At 33.2% G+C, this 13,894-nt stretch overlaps 1 protein-coding gene across 13 annotated transcripts in view; it reads right to left on the reverse strand.

Annotated features, from left to right (window-relative positions):
- LOC148596638 (intermembrane lipid transfer protein VPS13A-like) overlaps positions 1-13,894 on the reverse strand; it is a 118,481-nt gene that overhangs the window by 7,680 nt on the left and 96,907 nt on the right. For all 13 annotated transcript variants that reach the window (XM_088563762.1, XM_088563760.1, XM_088563756.1 and 10 more), the window contains 15 exons: positions 13,504-13,637; positions 12,520-12,649; positions 11,636-11,758; positions 10,457-10,569; positions 9,078-9,231; positions 7,861-7,995; positions 6,777-6,858; positions 6,145-6,214; positions 5,761-5,869; positions 4,301-4,420; positions 3,092-3,222; positions 2,724-2,805; positions 2,341-2,454; positions 1,774-1,849; positions 488-651 (listed from right to left, as the gene is read on the reverse strand). In XM_088563762.1, the coding sequence (XP_088419888.1) occupies positions 488-651; positions 1,774-1,849; positions 2,341-2,454; positions 2,724-2,805; positions 3,092-3,222; positions 4,301-4,420; positions 5,761-5,869; positions 6,145-6,214; positions 6,777-6,858; positions 7,861-7,995; positions 9,078-9,231; positions 10,457-10,569; positions 11,636-11,758; positions 12,520-12,649; positions 13,504-13,637 (1,737 nt within the window). The remainder of the gene's footprint in view (positions 1-487; positions 652-1,773; positions 1,850-2,340; positions 2,455-2,723; positions 2,806-3,091; positions 3,223-4,300; positions 4,421-5,760; positions 5,870-6,144; positions 6,215-6,776; positions 6,859-7,860; positions 7,996-9,077; positions 9,232-10,456; positions 10,570-11,635; positions 11,759-12,519; positions 12,650-13,503; positions 13,638-13,894) is intronic.

Here is a 13,894-nt window from a genome sequence, read left to right on the forward strand (position 1 = left end):
AAAATGTTAGCTTCAAAAATGTGTCATTACCTCCAGCAAATACTACTCATATATTAGATAGATTATCATTGGTTCCTTACTTTAAAAGACCATCTATCAAACCTCTCCCTTATGTTAGATAGACCCCCTACCATTACAAGACCTATCCTCCTCTATCAAACCTCTCCCTTATGTTAGATAGATCCCCTACCATTACAAGACCTATCCTCCTCTATCAAACCTCTCCCTTATATTAGATAGATCCCCTACCATTTTGAGACCTTTCCCAACTCTAGCAAACCTCTTCCTCATATTAAATAGATTCCCTACTATTATGAGACCTTTCTCACCTCTAGCAAACCTCTCCCTTATATTAGATAGATCCCCTACCATTACAAGACCTATCCACCTCTAGAAAACCTCTCCCTTATATCAGATAGATCCCCTACCATTGTAAGACCTATCGAACTCTAGAAAACCTCTCCCTTATGTTAGATAGATCCCCTACCATTACGAGACCTTTTCCACCTCTAGCAAAGCCCTCTCTGACATTTGCTGGACGTTTATTCATAGCTTCTCGTCTCTTCTTTTGATAATCATCATCTAGAGTAAGTGTGGCAATACCTTTACCAAGTGCACCAGTAATCCTTGATACTGCACCAGCAGCTCCACCTAGAGGAAAAAACAAATGAAAAATTTGTTTGTTTTATAACAAACTTATGGTGATGATCACAATTGTCTTCTGACAAATGTCCTAGAATGTTCCTAGAACATAAATCATATCATTATTTGTTCTAAACTAAAACATTAATAAATGTGTCATAGATCTGACAAAAAAGGGGGCATTAAAAATTAAAAGGAGGTCATCTCTACATGTTTTCTTTTGTTCAATACTTTACAGGAGAGACTTATTCATTTTTTTTAATATTCCAACTGTTTTCAAAATTTAATTACCATGCCAAATTGAGACTGCTTTTACACCAGGATTATCTTCTGTTTGTGCTATATTCTTATCACCATATATCAAAGTACAGAAACTTTCTTCCCATGCAGATACCTGTTAACCTTATCACAGCTCAAAGAAGGAGATCTCCCTCTTTACAGCTTTTCTAAGAGGGAGATTTAGCATGACGACCTTTTTCACAGAAAAAAAGGAAAATTTTGCTAGAAATCGAAGAACAAAGATAAAACAAAAATCTATGATAATCTTGTTAGTCCACTAAGGGTTTCTAATCAAAATCTGAGTAATTAGTACAACAAACAGATTAATTATTTGTTAACTGTGTCTCAATGATTATTATGTAACATAAACATTGTATTTATACCAATTTAATAAGCCATTTAGAACATAGTTAGTGCAATATTTAAGAGGGAAATTTGGGGGGGGGGGGGTGGGAAGGAGAAATTTGTGAAAGAAAAAGATTTGTGTCTCCCACATGGGAGACTTTCTCAAAGAGGGAGATTGACCCAAGAACAGGGAATTTCCTTCCTAATGTCTGCATGTAATACTCTTGATCTTACGATTCTACACAAGCAAAATTATTTAATGATTTTCACATGAATTGAGCAAATAAACTTTGTGACAGAGTTCACATGAAATTCACTTGAATTGTTCACATGATATTCATGTTCAGTGAATTTCATGTTAATTCCATGTGAACCTCAATTAACATGAATTTCATGTGAAAAATATTTGCCTGTGTATTTCCTTACCATATTAGATACAGAATGTTCTATATGATACTGCTGTATTTTCCATGTCAGTACAATGCCTGTTGGATTGTGTTAACTTACCAACAGCATGACCAAACAGACTTCTAACTCCTAAAGCAAGACCTTCAGCAAACTCTTCAGGACCCTGTATAGCTCCCTAAAATATAAACATCCTACTTAATTCACTTCCATTCATATAAATGCACAATACAAGAGTTCTTTTATTTTTTGTACATTCATTATTTCCTTTATTCAACTGTTATTTTTATATTTTTTGCTAATATAATTTTTTGTATTTTCATTTGTTCTATTTGGTTTTTTCTTTCTTCATTTTTTTTTGTCAATATTATTATTTTTCATCATTTGTCTATCGTGCATTTTAAAGCAAACTTAGAGTGTTTGTTTAAACACAAAATAGAAGCCCTCGTTTATCAAGTGTTTAGGTATTGTTTGTGTGGGAAATATAAATGTCTCGAGGAGTGTAACTAACCTAAATTATATAAAATTGAGGGCAGCATTTTTTTTTCTTTCTAAAGAGACTGCGTACAAAAATGTTTCCTGTTATTTAAGTCCTAAAATTTGATTGCCTTTTTGTTTAAAACCAACAAAAAGTCACATGATATGGAAATACAAGATATATTCACTAACCTGATATGGTTCATAGAATAAGTCCTCTATGCCCTCGGCCATGCCTCGGATCAAACCAAATGGATTACCCAATACATCAAGACCTAAGACTAACACATACATCTGTTTTATTGCCTGAAAGATATAATGACAGTGTTACAATCCCTGATTACTGACCAGAGAGATGCAAAGACAGTGTTACTATTATTTCAATACATATTCCAATGACTTGTAAGTGTTATGTCCCTTACCATAGGTCTACCTCCCTCTCTTTAAACAGTAATAAATTCATTAAAATTATTTCCAGACTGAATTAGGTTATTGATTGGTCATTGGAAAGTTTTCTTAGATTTTAGACATAAATACCAATAATATCAGCATGTATTACTCTTGTACAGACCTACCTGTGAGGCATAGTGTTGAGTCATTTCTCCTGTCAACTGACTCTGGTTATAGAACTGATGTTCTCTTTGGAAAAACCCTAATCTAAAAATAAAAGTTGAAAAAAATGTTTAAAGGCAGTTTAGGCAATGTACCAAATTTCTAAGCATTCCCTAAAATACAAGCTTCAGAAATCTGTTTCTATCATGCATCACTTAAAAAAATCAAGTTCTATGTTAAACAGAAGGTAAACAAACACAGAACCTGGAAAGGACAGACAATTTGTAATGTCTCAAATTTGTATACAAACAAAAATATAAGGAAAATGTTTTACTTGAAGACAACATCCCCTACATCAGTCAGTACAATGGCTACACTCTGTAGTACTCACTTGAAGACAACATCCTGTACATCAGTCAGTACAACACCTACACTCTGTAAGAAGATGTTGATGACATCAGAATGTATAGCAGTCTGTTTACCATCACCTCCTCCTCCTTGTAAAGAGAAACTTAGGTGTATCTGAAATGAATATACATGATCCGTTTAGATAAGTATGTGAAAATACAGATTTCGTGGAGAAGACTTATTCTTCTGTTAATGGTTAAGAGGCTGTCCATGTAAATATCAGGCAGATCCTATGACATGAGTGGCACAGGGTAAATTTTATCCCACTGAATTTTTTGTTCCAATGTAATGTATATACCATATGTATATTGTTTATATATCTGTTTACCTCCATGTTAAGATATGATTTTTCAGTATCATTTAATTAAATCAATTAATATGTTAAAATCTTTTACAACAACTGAACCATTAGTATACTGATTTTGAAAGGCCAATTTTTCAAGCTTCCACCATTATGACTTCTTTAGTTCTGTGTATTCAGTTAATTTTTTTGAAAAAATGAATGTATTTTTCTGCTCACTTATTTTTGATTCTAATTCTTCAAGTTTGTGTGAAATCGTGCATTTTTGAGAAACAGAGGACAGAACCCAAACCTTTCTAGATACCTTAAAGCATGCATTTTACACCTCTTCACCTTCACAAGTACTGCATTTATCTATGTACAAAGGTTTTAGTACCCAAAGTCAATATTTCTATCAAGTTTCACCTTTTATTTAAAGTTTTACTAAATAAGGGTAACAACAAAATTAATGAACACTAGCCCGATCCATAATAAAGTCAAATCCAACATAAATCTTGCGAAATAGATATTACACCACCTGAGCAGCTTGTACTGCAATTGCCTGACTTGATACAGGCACTTCAGACGAAATGGTGGTTAAATCTAGGTTTTACAGCGCGCTAAACTTCCCTCTTCCATTGCCGTGTGAGTATACCTGTGGTGATTAAATAGCATTTGCATGCTATTGTGTCGTAATCGTTAAATCAGTGGTCACATTAGCAAAAAGAACAATTCACAAAAAAAAAAAAAACAATCATTACTCATTGTTTCAGAAGAAACTGAGTATTTTTCAACCAAGGAATGATATCTAAAAAAGAATTTGTAAGAGACCTTTTGAGATATATTTCTTCAAAAATAAATTCTATCCTGTCAACCCTATGTATGAAGCAGTGCCCTTATATTAATTTGTACCTTGATGGGAGAGAAATGAAGATAATCATAAAAGTTCTTCTGCTCCTGAGCCATTGACAGACCAGCATCATCCAACAGGGAAACATGAACTCTTTTGTAATCTTCTTCCAACATGGTTGTCTGTAATTGATAGATGATTACCCCAATAATAACAGTTCAAAAGTGACATATCAACTCTACAAGATTGAAGATCAGTGGCAGATCTAGAGTTTTAGGTAAGGAGGTAGGGTGGGGGGGGGGGGGGAAATTCTTGACAGGATCACTGATGAGGATCATGAAGTGAGTATTTTTCCTGATTTGAGACACTAATTTTCAACAATTTTTTTATAAGGGGGGGCAAACTGGATCCGCCACTGAAGATGACAGAAAATGATAGAATACAGTATAGCTGTGAAAGTACCTTTATTCGTGGGTACCAATTTGGGTGGTTTAAGGAAAAGTTATCAGTTCATAGATTCTTGAATTTGTGGATTTGACAAGTCTATCATACAAATGAATGGGAATTACCCCTTTCTATGGGAACCAAATTTCATGGTTTCCATTACTCAGGAAAACCACGAAAATTGGTACCCCATGAACTATGATACTTTCACAGTTCCTTTTCGCCTCTAAAAACCAAATTTTTAATTTGCTAAAGTAACCCAACATACTGAATCATATCTCATCAGAGGTTTACATAGAAACTTTTTCTAATACTGTGACAGTACTATTCTTCAAGGCGGAACCAATTTTCATGGTTTTCGTGGGGTAGGTCAAACCACGAAATATGGTTCTTAATGGTGAGTATACTGAAAACCTCAAAACCACAAACTCAAAAATCCACAAAAAATGTGTTTCTTCTAAAATCCACAAACTATGTGTTTCTTCAAAAATCCACAAAAAATGTGTTTCTTCTAAAATCCACAAAAAATATGTTTCTTCAAAAATCCACAAAAATTGGTATCCATGAATTAAAGAGTAATCAAGGGAACCAGGGCTATAGCGGTAATCAAAAGAATGTAATCCAGGGACAAAGACAAGACATGGAAAACAGACATACACAACAAAGAACATAAAGTAACTAAAATCATACATACAAAGTAACAAAAGCAAATGAGCAACTCCGACTCCACTAAAAACTGGGAGCATGGACCAGGTGCACCGGTAGGGTAAGCGTCCTCTGCTTTTCTAGAAACACCCACCGAGTTGCTAATAAAAAGTCAAGTCCGGGGTAGACAAACCAGGAAAGGAAAACTATGACCCGTTGAATAAATCACTTTCCATGGTGCAGATGGCTACACCTTAAAGTACTTTCACACTACTTCAGTTACATACCCCTAACACAAAATTCGAATAACTAATCAATAAATTATTTTTCTGATCATTTTTTCAATTTGTATATGTTAAGACTAACTCCAATGGTGAAGATGAATTATATCATTTAATGGCACAAAATATCAAGATGTCTTCAATGGACCCACCTCTTGATCTCTCGATACACTCTGTGATGACGAGAATAGCTCTATAATCTCATTCAGGAATCCTTGGTCAACCTTTAATGTCATTTCTTGTGTCAATACCTTGAAATACCTAAAAATAACCTCATTGTTACTCTAGTGGTAATATGAAAATAACCTCATTGTTACTCTAGTGGTAATATGAAAATAATTATTGTAACTCTAGTGGTAATATGAAAATAACCTCATTGTTACTCTAGTGGTAATAACAGCTAGTTCAGTTTTAATTTGTAGGAATTAGACACAAGTACATCTTTCTTATGAAGTGTTTCCCATTTAAGAAAAGTACAATACTCTTATCAGCATGGGTAACAGATTGACAGCCTCTTAAAAGGATCTGTAACTTACTTGAACTGTGACATATTACTATGCTCGTGTTTTCTTTGCATCATACTCAACTCTGTAAATGGCTTTGGTACTGAAAAGGTACAGAAATATCAGTTGAAGCCATTACAGATGGCCAAAATTTGTCTGCCACTTATCAAAAGCAAAGCGAAGCTACTCTACCCAAAGATAACTCAACAGTTTCCATTATCAACTAATGACATATGAATTGTTTATCTTTAACTTTTTGAACTAATAAAAATAAATGGCAAATCTTTATTACAAATAAGAATTTAAAAAAAAAAAAATTAAAACAGAGATACTTCCATGAGGATTTGTACAGTATATCAAGTGTAATATTATGTCACATGACCTACATATACTGTAAACGTACTAATTTTCGCGACGGACAGAAAACTATGAAAAATAATACCTGCAAAATTAATTTTAACACTATTTAACGCTCAACAATTTTTTTAAACTGCAAGAATTGATACCCACGAATATGTTCACTTGACAGGATCTGTGAAAATTAGAAACTATGTAAATTAATACATTTACAGTATTAAATTTTTTTATCAGTTTATTTTGACATCTAATTGGGGTAAATGTGGTATAATGATACCACTGAATATATAAAATTAGCTGATACATACTACTTTCAGCAGCTATAGATTTGGCTAGTGGTGTTGGAGCCAGAACTGTCTGGAATGTAGCATCACTCATCTGGTTGTCAAGCTGTCAACAAAACAGTTACTATAGTTACAGAAAACAAGCTCATAAAAACATAACCAACTTTCATTCTTAACATGATGAGAATCAGTTTTGTTTTTACCTGAAGTCTCTGTAGCAAAGCATGGAGCTGCACTTCATACAGGGAGAAATTTTGTTTGGGAAGACACAGTTTACATGAAGTTTTGTTTGGGGAGACACAGTTTACATGAAGTTTTGTTTGGGAGAGACACAGTTTACATGAAGTTTTGTTTGGGAAGACACAATTTACATGAAGTTTTGTTTGGGAAGACACAGTTTACATGAAGTTTTGTTTGGGAAGACAGTTTACATGAAGTTTTGTTTGGGAAGACACAGTTTACATGAAGTTTTGTTTGGGAAGACACAGTTTACATGAAGTTTTGTTTGGGAAGACAGTTTACATGAAGTTTTGTTTGGGAAGACAAAGTTTACATGAAGTTTTGTATGGGAAGACAGTTTACATGAAGTTTTGTTTGGGAGAGACACAGTTTACATGAAGTTTTGTTTGGGAGAGACACAGTTTACATGAAGTTTTGTTTGAAAAGTCAGTTTACATGAAGTTTTGTTTGGGAGAGACAAAGTTTACATGAAGTTTTGTTTGGGAAGACACAGTTTACATGAAGTTTTGTTTGGGAGGACACAGTTTACATGAAATTTTGTATGGGAGAGACAAAGTTTACATGAAGTTTTGTTTGGGAAGACACAGTTTACATGAAGTTTCTACTGCAAAAAGTGGAGTTGTATTTCATAGGGAGAAGTTTTGCTTGGGAGAGACAAAGTTTACCTGAAATATCTGTTGCATAGCATGACATTTTTTTGATAAGGTGAATTTTTGTTTGGGAGATACAATGCTTTAATAATTTAAAGCCTTTGTATCTTAGCATGAAGCTGTATTTGATGAGGAGAAGTTTCTTGGTGGACAAAATTTATCTGGAGTCTCTATCTCAGCATTTATTTGTATTTGATGAGGAAAAGTTGGGGGATTACCTGAAATCTCTGTATCTTAGCATGGAGCTGTATTTGATGAGGAGAAGTTTTATACTGGAGCCAGATTCCTTCTTGGAAACTTCTCCTTATCTGCCTCTTGTTGGGTTTATACATCATCATCTCACTCCAATCAACCTGCAAATAATTAATGTGATGCAAAGATTAAACAGGAAGGCAAAGTACCATATATATATATACTGGCCTAAAAGTTCTTCTTCTGAAAGTAAATTTTGAACTGCTATGGAAGAACAAGTTTATAGGGTAAAAAAAATCCAATTTGAAAATTATGACAATGAACTTGTAAGAAATCAGTCTCAAATTAAGACACATGTCAAATCCACAATTTTCATATTGAATCAACTGATACTCAAGTATTCCTAAGGATGTTGTTATAGTAACCTTAGTTCTTGACCTTGACATTTGACCTAAAGATTTGGATAGAGGCAGTTATAAGGCTACCGAAGCTTTAAACATAACTTTACTTTGATAAAGTGTAGTCAAAGTTTTACAATTTAATCACAACACAAAAAAAGCTGCAATATTCACTAAAGAATAAAATTATGTGATATGTGTCGTCATTTGTGCGCGATATTTAACAACAACCTAAATCACTTACTGTAAACTGGAAATTTTTGTACCGTCTTTATTTTTGCGGTTTCCGCTATAAATCTGCTTTTGCAAAGTTTTTATGTTGCGATCGTGCGTCATATTGTATTGTAATGTTCTTTGCAACAATTTAATTTTCGCATTACGAATTTTAGCATGATTAAGGGGAATATAAAACTGTTGCAAAAATTTCACAGTTTACAGTATTACCTATGCCCTATATATTTAAAGCCACATACCAAATTTGAAATCAATCTGTCCAGCAGTTGCCAAGAATTTTAAGACGAAAATTGCCTTCATCATTCCATATAGTGGGAAATGACTGACAGCAACCAAAAGGCTGAGAAGTAATGCTCCATTTTGTAAAACCAAAAATTTGAAAACAGTCAGAGCTAAGATTTTTGTGACAAATATTTTGATAGACAGATGTACAAAAGCACAGTAATTCCAATATACCTTCCACATGTTGGGGTGTATTGTTTTCAGAATGAGAGACTAAAAAGTTTTTTTTTTCTGTACAGACAATAAAGACTGAAGGTATCAATCACTTAAGGTAAGATTCAGTGATATCACGCTTAAAATATCAATGATTTTCCTTTATCAAAACCAACCTCAATTTTGTTTTCTAGATGGACTTTGGTTGCAGGGGTATGACCAGCTTCTAACTCTGTGGCATATTTCTGGTAACCCTTCTCTAGAATTTCTCCTGTTTTTACATTAAGTGCCCTGAATCTCTTCCTCTTCTCCTCCCAGATAATTCCTGAGCTACAAAGGACAAGTAGAAACTAACAAAAACTCTAAGGAATTTCTTCATTGTGAAATATGTCCATGATAGTACACATTTTCTTGATTCTAAATAAAATCAATTAGTTCATTTTTTTAAATATCAACCTTAGATTAATAAAATCACAGAAAACAATGATTCATTTTTCAAATCAATGAATATCAGTTAATCCAGAATAGAGGAAGTCATCAAATGTCTTGGTATTAAGAGAAAATGATTTGACTTACAGAAATACTAATATAAGAATGTCTTAGTAGTTTACAGCCAAAGAAATGGTAAAATAACCATTGTATAAACAAACTTCTTATAAAACTGAAGGATTTCATTGATAATGTATTCTACCCATTCAGCTTTTCAGTTAAAATATTTACTGCAAGTACTTAAGGAGGTAGACCTAAGGTAAGGGATACAACTCTTACAAATAATTGGAATGTTTGTATTCAGTATTTTATATCTGTCTCATGTAAGCATCAAAGTAACTTGGATTGATTTCATTCTGTTTCAAATAAAGGCTTTGGGGAAAATGAATATGATACAAACATCTCAGTGATTTCAAGAGTTATGTCCCTTACCCTAGGTCTACCTTAACAGAATTGTTCATATCAGTAAGGTTGGGACAGGTTTCATGTTTTGAGGCTTTATATAAATAACAGGTATGACAATAAATATAATCCTAAGTATTTTGAATTAATAAATGTATTATAGTATAGCAAATGAAGTATAAGATGTCATTAGTTAATAACTGGTGATACCTATGTAGGCTCTATCCTTCAGTACTCACCTGGTGATACCTATGTAGGCACCATCCTTTAGTACTTACCTGCTGATACCAAGGTAGGCACCATCCGTCAGTGCTTACCTGCTGATACCTATGTAGGCTCCATCCTTCAGTGCTTACCTGCTGATACCTATGTAGGCTTCGTCCTTCAGTACTTACCTGGTGATACCCATGTAGGCTTCGTCCTTCAGTACTTACCTGGTGATACCTATGTAGGCTGCGTCCTTCAGTACTTACCTGGTGATACCTATGTAGGCTTCATCCTTCAGTACATACCTGCTGATACCTATGTAGACTTCTTCAGTACTTACCTGCTGATACCGATGTAGGTTCCATCCTTCAGTACTTGCCTGGTGATACCTATGTAGGTTCCATCCTTCAGTACTGGCCTGGTGATACCTATGTAGGCTCCATCCTTCAGTACTTACCTGGTGATACCTATGTAGGCTACTTCTTTCTGTTTGTAATCATTGACAAGAGAGAGACCTAGTCCCTGTATACACACACTGATCTCTTGTTCTATTCTTTCTAATTCTCCAGCCTGAAATTATCATAAAATCTTAGTCTACATTAAGTTTCTAATTCAACTGCCTGAACTGATCATAAAATGAATTTTAATTCACCTGCCTGGAATGATCATAAAATGAATTTTAATTCACCTGCCTGGAATGATCATAAAATATCAATCAACACTGAGTTTATAATTGACCATCATGAAATCTTGGTCTACATTGGAAAGAGTTCTTCTATTATAAGATTAAAAAGCTTATGATAGCTGTTAATGTGATGGTTATTCAATCAATGGAACCAAACTCTATTCCGTGAACATCATCATTGTCTGTGCTGTAACATTAAAGTATATATATAGATTCCATAATAAATTAAAGTTATACATTTGATACTTATTCAAATTATGGAAAAATTATAGGCAAAGTAGATCCTTAATTATTTTAATTATTAAACACAATAGCTCTTTTCATATTTACAGTAAATCTGACCAGGTATCATAAATATCAATGTTGACTTGATTTACTAACTTTAAATCATCTGAAAACTTTGAAAAAAAAAAAATTAGTCCGAGAATATTCTCAACAACTCCATGATAACACAATCATTCTAAGATTTAAGTTTTTTCCTGGTGTGTAAGAAATCCTAGGGTAAAACAAACTAAATAAAACTTAAGCCGAAAAAAATGTTGTGTTTCCGATCACCCCTCAAAAATTTTGTAGGGTCGGTAGCTAGGGATTTAAAAAAAATTTATTTTTATTTTTTTTACTTTTGAAATTAAATAAATGACACCAAACTCAGAATACAATATACAATAAATACCAAATATGCAAAGATTAAATATGTAGTAGACTTAGTCCACGGCCAAGACCACACTCACATGTGTGTTTACAAGCGATTCTAAATATATACAACCAACATTTCAAGCTCTTTGTTTTTCCATCAAGGGTAGAAAAAAAATATCTTTATTTTTTATCTGTAAGACAGACAGCAGACTTTTTATTTGTTTTTTTTTCAAAACCACATATAAAAACTTTAGGGTAAAGGGGTCTGAAGGACGGTCATTATGGTGACATAACAACTATGTTTCCAGGCCTTACCTCCTGAGCTATAGTGGCTAAGGCAAGATCTTCTGTGAACAATAGAACTCTCTGCATCCCATTCAGGAAGGAAACCCAGTAGATCTTACTGTCAGAATGGGCAAAGAATTCTCCTATACCATCCTGTAATAACAAAATAAAATACATCAGTGCCTAGTTTCATAAAAAAACCCTCAAATAGTAAATTTTTAATTTAGCCCAATCAGATCACTTCAATTTGAAGATCCGAGTAAAAACTCAGGATTTGAGATACAACAGGTGCGCTAGTCATCAGAATACCTTAGTGTAACCAGAATTTGTTGGTTTAGTTACAAGAAACAGCTACTTGTCAGATCTTGCTGTTTTCTAGACAAAACCAATTCTCGCCAATCTGCTCACCAAAAGCTCATTTTTGAGAGACAACTATATATCAGAAATCTATTAGACCTTTTTCCTTTAATTGTGGACTTGACTTTGTTTCACAGGACGAAAAAATCGGTAGGCGAGAATTACTTACCGTGCGAGAAGTACTCCTTGACCAGTAGTTATTTTTGCAAATTTCACAAATTTTAAATTTTTAATATTTTTTTTTTTAATGAAAGCATAACTTGGTAAAAAATTTAAAACAATCCTTATAAGTTTAATATCTAATTGCCTAAAGTCAAAATTAAGATTTGTCACTTCATCAAAGCCTTATTTAGTAAGGAATTGTTTGAATTGCTGACTGTGGACCAATTGATGTCACAGTACCAAGTTAGTTATGGTAAATAACATATCTCGCCCAGATGAGAAATAAACAATCAAATTAAATTATATAGAAATAAACCTATAATAAATAACCTACAATGTCAATATTTTTCAAATTCATTTTAAAAAACTAAATATCAATGCTTTAATGTACAAACCTGTTGCAGATCATTTTTCTGATCTTTTTTCTCACCACATGACCAGATTATCTCCCTTTTCCCGGTAGCATTTTCCCAGGTGTATAACATGTACTGCTGAGCATTAAGTACATGCTCAGTTTTAACCTCCCTAAAAAATCAAAGTAATAAATATGCAGTAACAGCCTTTGTAAGAATCATGCAAATTGTGAAAAATGTGATTTGAATTCTACAGTACATTCTATTTAATTTTTTATCTTCTATGAACATGGGTTATATGAAAAGCTACATTAACATTTCATACAAAATATCAAAAATGAAAATATGTACCTATCCAACCATGAATCACATTTTGCATGATTCTTATGTGGAGTGTCACTTAATGTGATTTGCCCATTAATGCATTGTACTGACCAACTATATTAGGATAGTTTCATTTCCTTTAAACAACATTATACATGTTAATAGTACAACAGATAGACAAGTACCAAACAATAAAGTGATGTATCATCAGCAAAAATGTACCAACCCATACAGGGACATCTCATCAGGAAAAATGTAACAGTCCATACAGGGATATCTCATCAGGAAAAAATGAGACAGCCCATACAGGGATATTTCATCAGGAAAAATGAGACAAAAATGGTTGGCAGGTTTAAAAATTACTTTAGCTACTAGCTTACAGTCTAAAATAGTGGAATGAAAAAAAAAAAAACCAAAATACAAAACAAAATAAGCCCTAATCATTTTAATTAAAGACAAAAATGTTCGGCAGGACATTCTGGAGTCAGTCATACTTACCTATGGTGACTTTTCCGACAGATAAGTATACTTACATATTGGTGACTTTTGTAACAGATGAGTATACTTACATTTTAATGACTTTTGTATATCTACATTTTGGTGATTTTTGTAATGGGCAAGTAACCTTACATTTTAGTGACTTATGTAACAGGTGAGTATATCTACATTCTGGTGACTTCTGTAACAGGTGAGTATACTTACTTTTGGTGGAAGTGAATCATAGCTTTGTCAGTATGGTTGATTAAAAGAACTGTAGCCATACCATCAAAATATTCACTGAATGTCAACACTGTAGCCGACTCTGTAACCTGACAATCAACATTCAGACCACCATGCTGAAAATATCAAATATTTCATTTGTAGTATTGAGTTTTAGTCATCTTCTTTTCAACCCATAAAGAAAACTTGTGTTTTAATTTAGTTGTAGTAGTTCATCCAAACCAAAACAAAACAAAAAAAAAGACTCATGTACGTCTGGACCTGCATATCATCCAAATATATTTGTGTGCAAATGAATATCAACAACATGTATGAAAACACTGTGAACCCACAATTGGCTTGATACAGTTTTAGTTACAGATTACAAAAAGTA

Source organism: Perna viridis, chromosome 15 (assembly GCF_037379345.1).
Source record: "Perna viridis isolate PV_CMFRI_1.1 ecotype Kerala chromosome 15, ASM3737934v1, whole genome shotgun sequence".
NCBI classification, from domain to species: Eukaryota; Metazoa; Mollusca; class Bivalvia; order Mytilida; family Mytilidae; genus Perna; species Perna viridis.